Source organism: Ursus arctos, unplaced genomic scaffold (assembly GCF_023065955.2).
Source record: "Ursus arctos isolate Adak ecotype North America unplaced genomic scaffold, UrsArc2.0 scaffold_6, whole genome shotgun sequence".
NCBI classification, from domain to species: domain Eukaryota; kingdom Metazoa; phylum Chordata; class Mammalia; order Carnivora; family Ursidae; genus Ursus; species Ursus arctos.
The window spans coordinates 86,111,051-86,128,951 of record NW_026623078.1 but is presented as its reverse complement, the minus strand read 5'-3'; the positions used below and the strand labels follow the sequence as shown (position 1 = coordinate 86,128,951).

At 61.5% G+C, this 17,901-nt stretch overlaps 1 protein-coding gene across 8 annotated transcripts in view; it reads right to left on the bottom strand.

Moving 5' to 3' along the window:
• The window catches only part of MROH1 (maestro heat like repeat family member 1), a 69,263-nt gene that overhangs the window by 5,184 nt on the left and 46,178 nt on the right, over positions 1-17,901 (bottom strand). For 4 of the 8 annotated variants that reach the window (XM_048212507.2, XM_057307758.1, XM_057307760.1 and 1 more), the window contains 14 exons: positions 17,628-17,750; positions 16,729-16,875; positions 16,621-16,647; positions 15,524-15,646; positions 15,234-15,313; positions 15,002-15,113; positions 14,822-14,917; positions 14,081-14,185; positions 11,496-11,631; positions 11,279-11,391; positions 10,085-10,237; positions 4,072-4,226; positions 1,353-1,518; positions 550-746 (listed from right to left, as the gene is read on the bottom strand). In XM_048212507.2, the coding sequence (XP_048068464.1) occupies positions 550-746; positions 1,353-1,518; positions 4,072-4,226; positions 10,085-10,237; positions 11,279-11,391; positions 11,496-11,631; positions 14,081-14,185; positions 14,822-14,917; positions 15,002-15,113; positions 15,234-15,313; positions 15,524-15,646; positions 16,621-16,647; positions 16,729-16,875; positions 17,628-17,750 (1,733 nt within the window). Of the gene's footprint in view, positions 1-549; positions 747-1,352; positions 1,519-4,071; positions 4,227-10,084; positions 10,238-11,278; positions 11,392-11,495; positions 11,632-14,080; positions 14,186-14,821; positions 14,918-15,001; positions 15,114-15,233; positions 15,314-15,523; positions 15,647-16,620; positions 16,876-17,627; positions 17,751-17,901 lie in introns of all 8 variants that reach the window. The other 4 variants (XM_048212508.2, XM_048212509.2, XM_057307757.1 and 1 more) reach the window with 2 other exon arrangements.

The following is a 17,901-nucleotide window of genomic DNA, read 5'->3' as shown; positions in this document are numbered from 1 at the left end:
CCCCCGCACGGCTGCAGGTCTGACCGCAGGAAGCCGGCCCCGGGGAGAGGCAGCGAGCCCCCAGTGGAGTTTGGTAGGGGCGGGAACCCAGAGCTGAGGACTGAGGCGGCAGACACGCGTCGTAGGTGGGGCTCACCCCACGCCCCACCCGCGCTGCAAACACTCCCCAGGGCTCCGTCTTCAAAAGGAGGCAGGACTTTGGACCTACCTGAGTGTCCCACAAGCCCCTACAGGCCACCTGGAAGCCAGCCCCCCCCCCCCCACGGAGTGGCAGCTGCCTCCCCCCAGCCCCCATCCCAGACCTGCTGGAGGAGGTGAGAAGGGGAGCTGCGCCCCCAGCACTGACACTGTGACCTGGGCCATCATCACCGGGGGAAGTGCCAGCGCCCCAGGCACAAAGCAGCTCCTGAGCCAAGCCCCCAACGCCTGGCCCATCCTTCCTGCCCCGTCCCTCGCTGCCAGGATGCCAGGCAGCCTCGCACCCACACACCAGAGGCGCACACGTGCTCGTGCAACGGTGCTGGGGTCAGGAGGTGAGGACCCGGTTACCTGCATGGCTCGAGGCTCCTGGGGGCCAGAGCAGAGCCTGCACCCCTCTTCTCCTTGGCTTGCAGAGTCCGGGGCAGCAGGACGCCCACGGTGCAGCTGACGCGTAGCAGGAGGGCCGCGAACAGCTGTGGGTAGAGCTGGAGCACCGCGGGCCCGGACGCCAGCGCACTCATGACCTCGTACAGCGCACACGTGGCCTGGGGACAGGGGCCGCTTCAGACTCACCCCTCCCTCTGGGGCCTAACGAGGCCGGCCACGGTGAAGGCTAGGCCCTGCACCCCAAAACCGGACCAGCCCACAGCCCCCACTGGCATGCACCCCACGTGCCGTGGAGATCTCGGGCCTGTGGAGGGCTGAGAAGCCCCCTGGAGGGCTGGGTGCAGACAGGACAAGGGCTGCAGCCTCGCTCGGCCATCGGGCAGGAGGCAGGTACGGGGGCAGTGTGACCCCCGTGGGGACAGGCCTCCCACCATCTGTGCTTGGTTCCATGGCAGGAGGAGGAGGAAATTCTCACAGCTGCTTTACTGCTGAAAACGTTGCCAAGCCAGGCTTACTTTTTTTCCACGGGATGAAACGGAGTCGTTTCCCTTGGGGACCAACACCTGCGGGGCCTTTACGAGCCCAGGCTCCAAGCGGGGCTGGCTCCGGCACCCCCGTTAGCTGCCAGGCGCCTGATGGTGGCACCCAGGCCACCTGTGGGGTCCTCCCGCCAGCAGCAACACGGCCCCTCACCCAGGCTCCTCTCAACAAGCAGGCAGAAGGCTGAGCAGGGCCCCTCACGTCCGCCCCGGGGCCCCACTCACCGCCAGGGGCAGCACTGTGGCCACGCGGCCCGGAGAACTGCTCAGCAGGAAGGCCCGGGTCTCCTTGAATGGGACATCTCTGCTCACCTTCTCCAGGAGCAGCCCCAGGACCTGCGCGGTGAGGCCGGGCTCCACAGCCAGCGCCCGCCACAGGGTACAGGTGTGGCTGGAGTGGGGCAGAAGGCCAGTCACCTCCAGGCCACTGCCGGCACCGCGCCATGCCCCTGGATGCGCCCGCGAGCCTCCACTCCAGCCAGCTGGGAAACGGCACCCTGACCTCACGTCCCAACAAACCCACCCCTGCCCCTGGGGGTCTGGGAGCCGAGTGGCGAGCAGAACTGGCAACAGAGCAGGGAGAACTGTGGCGGCCTGAGGCCCCCTGGGAGCTGCCGGAAGCACACGGGTTTTTCTGGAGGAGGCGGCATCCTCCAGACCTCGGAAGCGTCTACACACGTCTCCTCCAGAGCAACGAGGAGCACACGGCCGGAGCGAACCGGAGGAACCAGACACCGTGAGCGCGAACGCGCCAAAACCACCGCGCTTCACGTGCTCACAGAGAAACGACACGCTTCAAACATCCAGTGGGAACTGGAAATTCTAAGAATCGAGAACAACTTGGAGAGAGCAGCCACAGCACTTCAGAAAGGAGACGGGGATCCGGAGCCGCCTCAGCGCAGCCTCGCACAACGAGGGGACGGCGACAGGAAGAAGTCCCCTTGAACTCAGCGCCAGAGCCGCAAGGGACGGAGAGGTGAAGCAGACGATGGATAGTCTCCGAGAGAAAAAGGCTGGGAAGTGCAGGACGGATGCCAGGCGCGCACGGACAGACTCCAGCCGGCCAAGTAAAGGACAACAGGCCCCGGCCCCCCGCCCGCGAGGCGCAGACGCCAGCCAGAGACAGCGCTGGGCTTCCTTCAGATCTTGCAGGAGTCTGGAGACAGCGACGTGTCACCCTCTGCACACGGAAGGTCCTGCCAAACTAGGATCCCCACGCGAGGCCACATTCAAGGAGAGCAGCCGGGCGAACGCAACTTCAGGTCACAGCGCTGGAGCCCACGGACTCTCACCGAGGGAGCGCCGGAGGGTCTACTGCAGGGGAGGGAAAGCGACACAGGCCAAGATACCGCCACGAGGAGCACGGTGTGGTGGCCAACGTGGAGAGAGGCGCGCAGCCAGCAGGTGAGGACGTGCGGCGTGGATGGGGACACGGGGGAGGGACGGGGCTTGGCTGATGGGGAGCCCCGTGCACCTGCATCCAGGGCAGCGAGCAGCGCGCTCCTGACCGCCGGCACGTGGCCTCCGCGGACCCGTCGCTCTCCCCTCACTGAGCAAACGCAGCGACGGATGCCGGTGCGGAAGTGAACGGACGTGCCGTGTTCCAGTAACTTTCCTTACGGATAGATTCTAATTTCATAGGATTCTCGCAAGTCATCATGAGCTCAGTTTGGACAAAAACAGGTGGCCGGCTGGATCTGGCCCGCGGCTGCACCGCACAGACCCCTGGGCTGGGACAGTCCCACTCCCGTGCATAAATGAGGGGTGTGCAGCGTACCACAGCACGTGCACCCCAGAGACAAAGGCTTCGTCACGGAAGCCGGAGGAGATGCCGGGTGATTCTCTCTACACCGATCCTATTCTCTGAGTTCAAGATGGAGCGAGGCACACGTCTGGTGACAGCCGTCAGATGGCGGGGCACTTCAGGGAGTTTCGAGCAAGGGGCACACAGGCATCTACTGGGGGGCGGACACCTTCCCTGCCCCTATCCGGGCCACGGATGGTGCCGGCGACACCTCCGTGAAAGGAGAAGCGGGGGGATGAGCGAAGAGCAAAGCAGTGGGTGCACATGCGAGTGGCGCTGACGGGCCGCGGGGCCACAACCAGGCCCTTCTGTGTCCATGGCGAGGGGTGGAGGGAGCCCCACGTGCAAAGGCCCAGGCCGCCAGAAGGGAGGTGCTGGTGAGCCAGGCTCTACACACACGGGGTCACTCTCAGGGCAGCCACTAGAAGAACAGGAACAGGGGTATGACTTCCGAACTAATTCAGGGGAAAACAAATTCATAAAAAAGGGCCCTGTCAAGCGAAAAAGAGACAAGAAAGATCAAGAAAGAAGAAGGAAGACAGACAAGTCCCAAACGGGGGGGCTGGACTCCCGCCACCACAGTGGGGAAACGCGGCCATTTACGCTGGACAAAGGCTGACGGGGACAGGACGGAAGAGGAGACACCCTAACGCTGGAGGCGCCCGAGGAAGAGAGGCCTCCCGGCCAGGTGCACACCCAGCAGCACGCCTCCAAGGGCCTCAGCGAAGACACAGCTGACGCGAGTCAGGGAGAGGCGAGTGCGCCGTGCAGACAGACGGCACCAGCCGGCCGCATGGGGCAGGGTCCGCGCAGACCACCACGTGGGGCGGGGGGGTGCCCAGCACAGGAGGGCAGAGACCTCTCCCAACAGAGAAGGCAGGATGAGGGCACAGGCCTCGAGCAGAGAGAGACCCTCTCCTTCGAGGGTCCCTGGCAGAAACTCAAGAGCTGGGAGTGCGAGCAGGGGACCCTTCCCCAGCGGGGGAGGGAGTCTGCTCACACGCGATGGCGCGCGCCCCGCAGAGGGCAAGCTGGGGCGCGGAATGCAGGAGGGGCTAGCGACAGGCGGGGCCCTCAAGTCCCGTGTCTGGGCTGATCCTTGGCTTGGAGCCCCCGCAGCAGGCTGGCAGGTGCACGTACCTGTCAAAGGGCAGGGGGCTGCCCAGGAGGCTGGACACCACGGCAGCGCAGTGCTGGGAGGCCAGGAGGTACACGCTGTGCTGAGCGGCCTGCAGGACGTACTCCTCCCGAGTCTCCTGCAGCTTCGTGCGGAGCACGCTCACGATCTCAGGCACCTGTGGGCGATGGGCCACGGAGGTCAGGCCCCAGGCACACAGCCGCACCAAGAGCCATTCCAGCGCCATCAGAGCACAGCGGCCCGGGCAGAGCGGCTGGCTGTGAGCCCCACTCGCTGGGGTCATGGGGAGGGACATCCCACAGGATCAGCGCAGGCCACCAGACCAAAGGAGAAGGTGAGAGCCTGGCACCCTTGGGCGGAGACACTGTGGTCCTGGAACGAGGAGCTAGATCTCACGTGGGAAGCGACAAGCACCCAAGAGGCCCGCCAGGGGTGGAGGCGGCGCGATGTGCACACCGGGCAGCGGGCTGTGGGGCACGCAGGGCATGGGAGGAGAAGGCCAACTGCAGGGCCCTCCTACCCCTGGGCAGGGAAACCCAGCCTCTGGGCCCTGAACAGCACTCACGGCCGCCCTTGCCAGGCGAGGGGGTGAGCAGTGCGCCGGGCAGGGAGGACCAGGGAGCGGACACGGCTGGGCAGGGCTGGCAGGCTGCTGTTGTCCCAGAAGCCAGAGGGGCCGTCGGGTGCGGGCAGCCGGTGCCCCAGCCCCACAGCAAGTCTGGGGCCTCCAGCTGGCCCAACATTCTGCGCATGGCCTTGTCACTGTGGGTCCCCAGGCCCCCGGGGAGGGAGTGCCGGCCCCCAGCACAGTGATCTGCTACTGTGGGGGCTGCACAACTGGCAGACACCGGTCTAAGAGGACCGCAGACAGGACAGCTGTAGGCACACAGTCCCCTGGACAGGGGCAGCCAGCGGACCATGTGCACGCCCGCCTCCTGGGCACCTGGGCCGCAGGAGTAGCAAGAAGGGCCTGGTCACGGCTGACGGTGGAATGTTCTGGACCAGGCTCACACCTGCTTGCAACGGCATGTGGGGCACAAGGCTAGGCAGGGGTGTGGGAGGCCATGTGCCCAGGGTGGGGTGGGCCAGAGGTCCCCACCTGGGCTGCAGGGGGAGGTGCTGTCACTGCCACTTCTCAAAGGACTTGTGACCACGACGGCACTCTTCCTTTACAACTTTGGGTACAGAAAGTGGGTTAGCCAGTTCTGAAACAGCACGCTTGCACCAGGGTCACCCTCCTGCATACCTGGCCCTCTCTGGGGGCCCTTTCCACACCCCACCAGCCAGGGCCCTGCCCTGCCCCCCACCCTGGCCCCCGCCCCAGGCCCCACCACAGGTCTGCGGAAGCTGCCTGTGGCCACAGGAAACCGCGTCCCCTACACGGGGGCCAAGGGGAGTTCCGGCAGTGAGGACGTGTTGAGCCAGGAGCGGTGTTTTCCACACCAGCTGGGCTGGGGGTCCTGTTACTGCCGGCACCGTGACATCCACAGGACCCCCGTCTGAGCTCGCTGCTGAACACGCTCCCTTGGCCTGGACACACACGCGTGCCCGGCTGCAACCACAGCTGTGGGTTGACCTTCACATGCCCCCCGCGTTCATGCTGGTGAGTCTGTTGGCCTCGGGCCAGTTCTCCAGCACAAGGGAGCGAGCTGCTTCTCCTCCTTCGCTCGCTGTGGTACTGGCTCTCCTTCCCGACTTGTCTTGTCGGAGGTATTTCTTTTGAATTGTCTCAGTGGTATCGTCTCTGCTTATTTTCTCTGGTGTTTTCCTTGCTTTTGCGTATCTTGTTCAGCAGCTAGAACGTGGTGTGCGTGACGGCAGGTCCTGGGGCCGGACGCTCTCGGCCCGGGGCTGACATCGGTGAGCCAGGCCTGTCCTGTCCCAGGACGGGGCGTCTGCATTCCGACGGCCCACCACGTGGGGCTTGGCCTGCATGCCGTACACCTTCCGGGCTGTTCCTGGCCTTTTACCTTTTACCAGCCCTGCGCCTGTGCCCCTCGTCCCCCCGCAGCTCCACCCCTTCCCAGGCTGTCCTGCCCCGTGGTTTCTTCACGGCGGCTTCGCTGAGGCAGGACCCCAGCTAAGTGCAGCCCAGCGGCCTCTAGGGTGTTCACAGGGTCGTGCAGCCATCGGCACCGTCCATCTGAGAACATTTCCATCACCCCCAAAGAAACCTGCTCTCTGTAGCTGTACTGCCTCGACACCCCCACCTGCAACCCCCTCCCCGCCCCTGGCCGCACTAACCCACCGTCCGTCCCTGTGCACTCGCCTGCTCTGGACGCCAGAGGAATGGACTCACACACCACGTGGCTTTGGTGACTTGTTCCTTTCACTCTGTACCACGTTTTCAAGGTTCATCCACACGTGGTGTGTTTCAGGGCTTCATTCCTCTTGGTTGCCGAACGGTAGTTCGTCGTATGGGTAGGACACATTTTATTTATCTGTTTATCAATAGACGTTTGGGTTGTGTCCATTATTTGGCCATTATGGGTAATGCTGCTGTGAGCGTCCACGTCCGAGTCTTCGTGTGGACGTCCGTTTCCACTCCTCTTAGGCACGGGCCCAGGAGGGGAGCTGCTGGGCCACGGGTGACTCCGCCACAGGGCTGGCTCAGCACGAGCCCCATGGTTTACGTCTAGTCTGTCCTGTTCCCTTGGCTCCCCCGGCACATTCTCTGTGACCCACAGAAGGCCCTTCTCTGACTTCCAACAGCACTGAGGTTTGGAGCCTGCAGCTGGTGTCCTGTCTTGCCCTCTGTACTCAATTTTACAACATGCCCTGGTTTACGAACCCCGCATGTGGGAGTCGGGGGGCTCAGTCCAGTCACACGTCTCCTAATTTGATGTCAGAGAAGCCAGCGCTCTAACTGTTCTGGTGTCTCTAGGAGGTCCTCCTGCAAGGTCTGTCAGCGCAGGAAAGGAAATGGTGGCCTGCATGGCATCTGTGGGTACGAGATGCCGGTGTGCCGTGTCCCCCGTGAGCCTACAGTGGCGCACCACAGACAAAGTATGAGCCCAGGAGTTAGGAACACCACTCCCCTGGTGCGGCGTGGGGAATGCCATGTCTGTGGCCCTGAGCTGGAAAGGATATTGTGCAAAAACCAGCACCCGGAGCACCGGCCCGCCAGCTCGAGGTGCTGAGCCTGTGGAGAGGAGCCCGGATCTGCCACGAATGGGTGGGACCCAAAGCTATAAAACTCCTAGGAAAAAACAGGGAAAAGCTTCATGACACTGGCTTTGGCAATGATTTCTTGGCTATAACACCAAAAGAACAGGCAACAAAAGCAAAAACATCGGGGCACCGAGGCGACTCAGTTGGTAAAGCGTCTGCCTTCGGTTCAGGTCATGACCCCAGGGTCCTGGCATCGAGTCCTGCATGGGGCTCCCTGCTCGGCGGGGAGTCTGCTTCTCCCTCTCCCTCTCCCCCTGCTTGTGCTCTGTCAAACAAGTAAATAAAAATTAAAAAAAAAAAAAAAAAAGGAATACATCAAACTTAAAAACTTTCGCGCATGAGGGGTGCCCGACCGGCTCAGCTGGTAGAGCAGTTCCTGGTGTATCATGATCGATCCCCACACCGGGTGCAGAGCTTTCTTAAAAAACAAGCAAAAAAACTTTTATGTATCAAAGGACATAATCAATAGAGTGAAGAGGCAACCTACAGAATGGGAAAAAAATTCATAAATCATTCACCTGATACTGTGTTAATATCCAGAATACATAAAGAACTCTACGACCCAAAAACAACAACAAAAATCAAACAACAGGATTTTAAAATGGGCAAAGGACAGGAACAGATGTATCTCCAAAGAAAACGTACGAACGGCCAACAAGCACATCAAAAGACGTGCACTGTCGCTCATCGTGAGGGAACTGAAGCCACCACCGTGAGTGCCGGCTCACGCCCAGCAGGACAGCTCTTACCAAACAACCCCAAAGACAGGTCACGAGAGCTGGTGGCGATGCGGAGAAACGCGCCCGTGTGCACTCTGGGTGGGAGTGCAAAACAGCATGGCAGTTCCTCAAAAAACTGCAAACAGAGCTAGCGCGCAATGTAGTAATCCCACTGTTGGGTATTCACGGGGAGAACGGGAAGCGAGGTCATAAAGAGAGACCGCACACCCGCGTTCACAGCACTACTCGCACCAGCAGCAGCTCGAGTGTCCCGTACAGATGAGCCGGTAAACGGACGTGGCCTCCATATGCACACACCAGGAACACCGGCGGCCTCTGCCTCCAGTGTGGTCCACGCCCTTCACTCACACGGAGCCACTAGGGCACCTTCCTACCACTCAAATCCTGGGGAGCCCCGCTGAACGCAAAATAAAATCCAAACCTTCACCCAGCAAACCCTATCGTGGCTGTGTCATCTTCCCCACTCCTGCCATGCCTCTCCTCCCACGTCCAGACTCTGCCGACACCTCCACACCCACCACAGCCCTTTGCCGAGTGCCAGACAAGGTGTCACCACACAGCTCCCTTGTGACATGGCCCTGCCCCGTGCTCTTCTATCTTCTCCATCAGCAAATTCCTGTTCATCCCTGAGAAGGTGTTTGTGTGTCCACCTCCAACAGAGAACTTGGGTCCAGAATATACAAAGTACTTCCACAACCAAGAAGAAAAGTACAGACGACCCAGAAGAAATATGGGTAGGACACTGGTGTCTTCACAAAGGAGGACACCTGAGTAGCCAGTCAATACATACAAATATGTTCAACTTCTTCAGCTACCAGAGAAATGCAAACTGAACTCTTCCATGCAGCCTTACGCACCCAGCAGAAACGCTGGGGCACACCAGAGCCCTCCTTGCTGCTGGCAGGAGGTGAGCTGTCCCCTGCCTGGAAGGCCACCTGGGACAGCTACACGTAGGCCTCTCCTGCAGACCCCAGTCCTTCCACAGGTGTGTCCCCAAGAGATATGCACCCTCATGTCCAAAGGACCTGGACTCTGACAGCTCCCATCAAGACAGCCCACCCTGGGAACTGAGGCCAGCGGATGAGTGAACCACAGCACACGCAGAAACGAGTGAAGTGTGACTGAACAAGGCAACAACACGCATGACCTCACATGTTAACACTGGGAGGCACAAGGGCACGGGTGGTGTGATTTCATCTCTAGAAGGCCGTGCTCTGTGCTGCCTGGAGGTGGCGACACCCTCTGGGGTGTCAGCCTGGGGACCAGGGGCTCAGGAACTCACAGGATGCTCTGCTCCTGCACGTCTGGGGGACTCCCAGGGCCGTGTACTTTGGACAAGTTCGTGTCTCCACTCGTCTGCTTTCCAGGCAAACAGGTCTGCCTCTCAAGGATTCACAGGGCAGGCAGTCCAGCAGCCCCCCGGACCCTTGGAGCCTGCCGCAGACCTACAAGGACCCGTCGGTCCACACGGTGGACACAGAGCTGCTGCCGATGCACATTTGGGAACTGCGTAGACAGCCACCTGAACTCCCACCAAGAGGACGCAGAGGTGACAGGGAGAGCGTGCGGGTGGAAGGGAGCAGATGGCACCTGAGCGTCCTGGGCACAGCCCCTCTGGGCCAGCCGGCTGCGGGACTCTCCGGGTACTGGAGCAGAATGCCCAGCCAGTGCCCACTCGCCAAAGGGCTCCCTATACCTGACCCCTGCATCTTCCCTTTCCTTCCCCCTTCCTCTCAATTTCTCAGCAGTTACTTGTGCCAAATTCTAACCTGTCCTCAATCAGAAGAGAAACACTTGTCCTCATCAGGTCTGCAGGGCAAGGGGACAGAGCAGTGCGCCAGAGCAGAGAACGGGGCCAGACGCAGGAGCCCCAACGTATGCAGCCCCGCCCCTGACCCCACCCACAGGCCCGCCCCACAGCCATTGGTCCCGCCCCCACCGTGGCCCCACCCACAGGCCCCGCCCCCACCATGGCCCCACTCACAGGCCCGCCCCCACGGCCACGGGTCCCGCCCCCACCATGGCCCCACTCACAGGCCCCGCCCCCACGGCCACGGGTCCCGCCCCCACCATGGCCCCACCCCGCAGGCCCCGGCGCCCTCACCTTCTCCAGGAGCACGTTGCCTCGCTCCTTCAGCAGGCAGTTGATCATGACGGTCGCTGCTCGAGAACAGTTTTTGTCGGGGTCTCCCAGCCCCTCAAACATGGTCAGCAAGAGGCTGATGAGCTGCTCTGGCGGGAGGCGCTTCGCAATGATCTAAGAGGATGGTTTTGTCAGAACTGAGGGTGGGGACCAGCGCGCTTCCAGACACAGACCAACATCCCGGGGTCTGGGGCTACCCGGAGGGGCTGACCCCTCTTCGGCCTGCTCACGCCCCTCCTCCAGCCTTCCCTGCCCTGTCCCCGGCGCCAGGGTGGGCTGCTGGCTCTCACAGGAGCCTCGTCCACACTGAAGCCTGGCCAGGCCCCGGACACAGCCCCCACGGCCTGCCTGACCCCGGCCCCTGGAAGGCGGTCACTGTGCTGCTGGGGGCCGGTCACAGCAGCCTGCTGGAGGCCCCTCCTGCCCGGTGAGGGTGGGGGGAGGCTGGAGGGGTCTCGGTGGGTGCAGCCGCTCTGGAGCTCCCCAGGCTAGAGTCAAGGGCAGAGGGCAGCACACCCCGCCCAACAGTCCCCTCCTCGTCCGATCCGCACAGCAGAGCCTCAGGTGCGTGTGGAGAAGCAGCACTCGGGCTGGAGGAGATCACAAAACCACACACACCGGAGCCACGCCAGAAAGGTGGCTGGACACCTGCCACGTCTCACCCCAGCCACACACACCTTTGCCACTCCACCTGGACTCGCCCAGGGCTGGGTCTTTGCCTCCCGCTGTCTGAGTAACCACCCCCCTTCTTCCTTCCGTAGAACAGACAGCCTCCGGATCCCCGAGGGCCATTTCCAGACACCAAAAGGAAGACGAGCCCTGCCCTGACACGGGGGTTTACAGGGGAGGCTGGGGCAGCTTCCTCAGCTCCCTGGAGTCCCACTGAGCTCCTGACCACACCCCTGCTGCTGGGCCTCAGAGGGTAGACCCCAGGGAGAGGGAAGCAGTGCTGGCCAGAGGCAGTGCCAGACAGCTCATTCTCTGAATGACACCTGCCTCTGTGCCCAGTCTGTGCCGTGCCCACTAGCTCCGTGGTGCCCCCCACCAGCGCCCTGCAGAGCCCATGACGTGCAAGGTACTGGCTGCTCTGAGAGCTCCTCTCTGCCCCAGACAGTGCTGGCCCCTCCTGTCCTTTGTGGCTGCTCCCATATGTACCTGGGCTATGCTGTGGCAGGTGTGGAAGAGGATGGCAGGGTCGGGGTGCACGAGGCCTTCTTTGAGGGTGAGGAGCCGCTCAACCGCATCATCCCGGTAGTCACGGGAGAAGCCTTCGGAGGCAGGATGGAGAGTGGCGCTGGGCAGGCACTTCCCCAGCCCCCAAGGCCCAGACTGCCCCTCCTCCCTCCAGCAGCTTTGCCCAGCCAGGGCTCACCCTCATAGCCCAGCTGCAGGTACAGCAGGGCGTGGACGCAGCTCACAGCCTCCTGGCGGGTGGCAGGCCACAGGTCCGCACACCGAGGGGAGAAGAGGCCTATGAGGAGGCCGAGGTTGTGGAAGGGTACCAGGGCCTGGAGAGGCAGATGGGGAGGGTCCTGCAGAGACACTTGGGGGGACAGCCAGAGAGGGGCACTGGGACCCTGAGGATGCCAGAGGTGGGCAAGTGCCACCTAGCCCACTTGGACCCAGGTGTGGGCAGGAATGAACTTACCAAGGGACAAGACAGTCCCTTGGTAAGCTCCTCCCCACCCTATCCCTGGAGGAGGATGGCGGGGTAAGTAGGTGTGTGCAGACAGACGAATGATCAATAAATAAAGAGGGAGTCCCCATAAGACAGCAGAGGGGGGCAGGGCTCTGCTGATCCTGGCTGATAGGTGTGGGAAGTTCTCTCCTCTAGAAAGCAGGTCCCGTTGTCAGGTGAGAGGCTGCAAGAGATCTCCTTTCATCCTAGCTGGGTCCCGGTCCCATCTTTCAGAACCTCGACTTATTCCTCATATACAGAGCCTTGCCCACTCTGCTCTCAGCAAATGGCCTTGCCTGCCCTGGGCCTTGTGGCATCACTGACACACCCCTCAGCCTCCTGCCTCCACCTGCCCCCATGGTCTCCCCCACCCAGTCCCTGCCCAGGCACAGGCTCCTTTAAGAAAGTGCAGGGCTTTGCCATTCCTCCGAGGGCTTGTCTGAGAGCCCCTTATCCCAGCCACCAGCTGAAGTGAGTATCCAGTCGAGGGAGACTGGGGTGCTGGGCAGAGCACCTCGGGGGACCAGCTGCTGTTCCTCCCAGCGAGGGCACACACCTGTCACCTCACGCACAAGGGTGAACTCTAGTTGGACTGGGATTATGTGAGAAGCAGGCCATGAAAGAATTTGAGTGGGAAAAGCCCACCTAGGCACCCATGGAAGGCAAAAACCAGCAAGAGACACACAGCAGACCTGGCCAGGTAAAGAATGAAAGCCTGGGTGTGTTAACAAACACACGAGAAACAACCGCGAGAAACACCAGCGCTACCAGGACACGATCCAAAGTAACTGCCAGTGAAGCCCTAAAGACCAGGAGCTGCCGTCAGCGTGCATCCCGCTCTGGGAGCCCTAGGACAGGAGGGGCTCCGAGGCACAGGTACTGGGGGGAAAGGGCAGAATTATCAGCATCTGTAAACGACACGACCGAATTAACTAAAACTCATTAGAAATTAACAAAAGAATCTTAGAAACGATCTCATCTCTAAGTATGTGCAAGTCCATACTTGTTGTCCACCCCGACAGTAAGCAATTAGTAAACACGACCGCAAAAAAAGCTACACTGGCAAGAGCAACAGAACCTCTAAAGCCAGCATGCGTGGCTGTGTGCAGACGTGGGCCCAGCTTCTGAGGGAGCTGCGTGGAAAGACCCATTGTTAAAAGATGCTCTTAGGGCGCGTCCATGGTTCAGTTGGTCAAGTGTCTGCCTTCAGCTCAGGTCATGGTCCTGGGGTCATGGGACTGAGCCCCGCATCGGGCTCCGTGCTCAGCGGGGAGTCTGCCTCTGTCTGCCGCTTACCCTCCTCGTGTTCTCACTTGCTCTGCCCTCTCTCTTTCAAATAAATTAATTAAAAATCTTAAATAAAAGAGGCTATTGCCCAACAAATTAATCCATCGATTCCATGCAATCCCTACCAAAATCCAAAATCACAAGAGGAATATTTTAGGACTGTGTCAAATTTATCCTAAAATCACGTAGACTGATGACCTTATAAGAACACCCGTTAAACTCCGAAAGCACGGGGCGCATGGGTGGCTCAGTCGTTAAACGTCTGCCTTCAGCTCAGGTCATGATCCCCGCATTCTAGGATCGATCCCCGCATTCTAGGATCGAGCCCCGCATCTGGCCCCCTGCTCGGCAGGAAGCCTGCTTCTTCCTCTCCCACTCCCCCTGCTTGTGTTCCCTCTCTCACTGCCTTTCTGTCAAATAAATAAATAAAATCTTAAAAAAAAAAAAAAAAAACAACCTCTGAAAGCAAGCGCTCCTTCACTTCAGTAAATATTAAAACACATAATAAACGTGCACTTGTCGGAACAAGCCCCCCTGTCCACCCACTCCAGCCATTCTGCAATATTTGCCTTTTCCACCACATTCCATGTGATCGGGTTCCCCTGCCTTTGCCCAAAGTGCTGCTCCTGCCTCAAGGGCCCTCACCCTCTTTTACCCCCAGTCCCCATCACCCTCCCCCTCGTGTAGGGGACACACCACACATCATCCCAGCGAACGCACGGGCTCTCGAGGACAAGGATGCCCATCAGACTTGACTGAGTGGCCAGCCCTCAGGACGGTTCCTGGCCCCGAGGGGTCTTCTGTCCACGGCTCCAGAAAGGGACGGTGGGACTTGTGGGATGAGCCCAGGGCAACCGCCAGGGGAGGGCCAGCCAGGAAGCTGGTAGGGTGCTCTGGGACATGGACGCCACACCCAGCAGTCCCCAAGCCAAGGGACCCAGGAACAGGGCCGGGGCAGGGGAGCGGCTGTAGGGCCACCGCTGGGCACTCACGCTGACATGCAGGTGCTCCAGGAAGTACTGCAGCAGGCAGGCACTCAGGCCAAGTGCCCGCACCCTCTCGTGGCCCCGCGGGGACTTGATCCACGGGCTCAGGTGCTGGGGAAGAGGGGCCTCACATAAGTGCCAGCTCAGGGGTTAGCCTGGGAAGCAGGAGCCTATGCACCGTGGGCAGGTCAGCATCCCCACCAGGCCAGCCTCCCGGCTGCGAGGGCCAGTGGGTCAGGTCAGAGCAGGTCACCCGCTATAGCTCCTGCTCTGTCCCTGTCCACAGACATGGCTGCCCTAGGTGGACCCAGAGTGAGCCAGGCCTAGAGAGGGACAGGCTGTTCTTAGAAGCAGGTCAGTCCCACCCCTGCAACCGCTGGGAAGGGCAGCGAGGGACTCAGCTTGGCTACTGCCTGCCCCCTCTGCTGTCCGGATAGCCCTAGATGGTCAGGAACTCACACCTGGGGTGCCTGCAGGCTCTCTCCATCCCAGTGCCATGCAATGGAGGAGAGGTGAGTACAGGCTCCCATCTGGGCTCAGCCCATCTGCACACCTGCCCAGGAAGGAGGGGGCGCTGCCCCCCAACTCACAAACACCCCCCCCAGCACACACTTGCAGAGAGCACCAAAATCCCCAGTGCCCCCGTGGCAGGGAGAGCCAGGAGAAGTAGGCAAGGGACCAGCTGCTGGGCGAGGTGCCCCCCACCCCGTGCCCCCACCCCCAGGGCAGTGCACACCCACTACACACCTCCACCATGATCTGCAGGCCCTGGGGGGTCATGTTCCGCCGAAGGAGGCTCGTCAGCAAATCCTCAAGAGCGTGCATGGTGTCCAGGTAAAGGGACTAGGAAGAGACGGGTCGCCAGCCACACGCGTGAGCCCGCCACCCCAGCGGCTGCCCGCTGTCCCCCACGGACATGTGCATTACCTCCTGGTGGTCGTCCTGCCCCTCAGGCTCAGGCAGCACAGACATGACACTGTGCAGACAGCTGTGGACGGTGTCCGCCTGCACCTGCTTGTCCAGTGCCGGCTCCAGGGAGCTGAGCCCGGAGTTAAGGGCCCGGAGCCTCTCCAGCCCCATGCCACACCCCTTGCCCAGACAGCACGTGTGCGGACAGCCCCCCCAGAGGCTCCCCCTCATCCCCAGAAAAAAAGGATACACCAGGTAAGTGCAGGCAAGCATGGCCTTCTTCCGAATGGGTGTTCTCAGGGAGTCCTGAGGTTCTGCCTTGATGAACTCCTGGGGGGCCAGCCCCGTGACTCAGCCCTGGGCCAAAGCCCCTGCTTTCCCCTGGTCAGCCATCTGCCTGGCACTGGCTTCGGCCAGCTCTGTCCCTCAACCCAAGTGGGTGCTGGGGTCGCCCCAGCCCTCCCCAGGCCCACCTTCCCTGTCTGCGGCAGCACCCTCGAAGCCAGCCTAGGACCCAGGCAGGCCCCAGCCAGCACTCACCATCATCTGTGCCACCAGCTCTGCTTTCCGGGAGAAGTGGAAGGAGCCGGCCTGTGTGCTGCTGCAGATGGCCTGGCTGGCCATGCACACACTCTGGACAAGACACAGCTTCAGAGCCGGGTCCTGGAAGGACACTGGGCTGCGGGAGGCTGCCAATGCCTGCCCTACAGCACGGCTCCACCCTGATGTGCTGGGCCCTGCCTCTCTGCCCTTGGGGCTGAACCCAGAACGGGTGGCCGCCCACACCAACAGAGGCTGGACCACATGCCCTCCCCTCAGACCACAGCCACACATGCTCCTCCCTAAGGGACTCTCAGGGGGCCAAGACAGACTGGGAGGTCTGGGACGGAGCCCCTGCGGCCCCAGCTCTCTGCCTGGCCAGGGCAGACAGCATGCTGAGTCCCCTGCACCCTGCACAGTGGCTGGAGGGTCTGCCAAGGTGGGAGGAGAAGGGACTACATGTAAGAAGAGCCCCAGCAGAGTGGGGCTGACCCCTGCCTGTCCCACCAACTTGGCCTCCGGGGGTAGTCGGGAAATGGGGTGCAGGGTGCTGTCTTGGGGACAAGAAGGGCCAGAAAAAGAGACAGGAGTCAAAAATATCCTCCCCCCAGCCAACCCCAGGGGACCCGAGGGGGTCCGCTCTTTCAAGGAAAAGCCCGACTGCTCCTATGGACATACCGCCAGGTTAGCGATCCCAGAGAGGAGGCACGTTAGTGAGGCCAGAGGGCCTGACCGGCGCTACTGGCTTTAGAACTCACCGAGAGGTGAGCCCCGTGAGCATCAGGGAGCAGAGCCCCAGCCTGCAGGCCTGCCACCCAGCCGCTCAGAAGTCCTTCCGCCATCCTTCTGTCCACCCGCTATCCAGGCCCCGGCCAGAGCACCAGCTCCTGGGCCCCCATCCTGGCCGCGAGAGGAGCGGCTGCTCCAAGGTGAGTGGGGACGGGCCCTGGTGCGATGCCCCGGAAAGCTATCCCCGAGGACCGGGAGCAGGGAGGCCCAGCGAGCGTCCCCTGGCTGCTGCCCCTGCAGCTCACGGCCAGCCCAGCCCAGAGGAGAGAGAAAAGGCATAGTCCACACTTAACTCCCACACACTGTACCTTGGTCTCTACCTTTATTCCCAGAACCTGAACAACAAAAGTGAAAGGAATTAGCGTGTGTGACTCTGGCAGCAGGGCCCCCCACAGGAAGTGTGCCCAGGCGCCCACCTTGGTGCTGAAGTACTGGAATATATTCCGGAGGATGTCCGACTCCACCTTGGCCAGCACCAGCTCCCGGGGGGCCTGGGCCGCCACGTGGCCGTAACACAGGATCAGGGTGCACTTCAGCTTTTCGACCTCGTTCTCACTTCGGTCCTGAGAGGCCAGAGGGGTTGGCAAGGCCTCAGTCAGAGATCACTCCATGCCCCCCAACAGGAAGCCTTGCGCTCAGACTCCCCAAGTCCCTCTGGAAGAAGGGCAGAGCCGGTCAGCAATGTCAGAGGCATCACTGAAGTGGTGGATGGCGACACCTGACCCCAGAGAGAGTCCCTCCAGCAGGAACAGCAGGACAGGCCAGGCAGGCCAGGCTCGGGCCCGCTGGGGACCATGTGGCAGAAGGGAAAAGACCGAGTCGGGGACCATGCAGAAGGGAGAGTGGGATAAGAGGTAGCAAAAGGGCCAGAGTCGGGATCCCAGTCCTCTCTCCAGTGGCTGCACTGGAGCCCCTCCACCCTTGAGGCCCCACAGATTCTGAAATTATAATAGGCAGCGGGAGACAGAAAACCTGGCCAAAAGGGCTGGCATGGAGACGGCAATGGTCCGTGCCTCCTGAATCACACTCCCCCAAGAATACAGCCGCCACTGGCTTCCAGGGGGCAGAGGACATGCAGGCAGGAGGGCAGACCCATCAGAGCCCATGGCTAGCAGAGGGCTGCCTGCCCCTTGTCACCAGCTGGGAGGGGGCCCCCACACCAGCCCCACCCACAAGGAAGTATGGACCAGATGCCACCTCCCTGCCCTGCCCCCAACTTCTCCCAGGACCTCAAATCACGGCACCACGGCCAAGACACAAGCACAGGCCAGTCCCACCCGAGATGCCCCCCTAGCTGTCACCCCGACTCCTGTACCTTGAAAATGTTGAAAATGCCGGTGGACTTTCTGAACACATCAGACCTCATGAAGTCCTCCAGCTGGGCCAGGACATCATCCAGGTGAGAGATGGCACAGATCCCAAAGCAACAGGCAAGGCCCTAGGGAGGCACACAGGTGCACTCACACCTGGGCAAGCACAGGGATGGAAAGGAACACACTGCACACACGTGTGCACCCCACTGAGGTGCGGCCATGCACACATAAGCACACATGCACACGCGGAGTGCCTGAGAGGGGACGGAGAGGCCT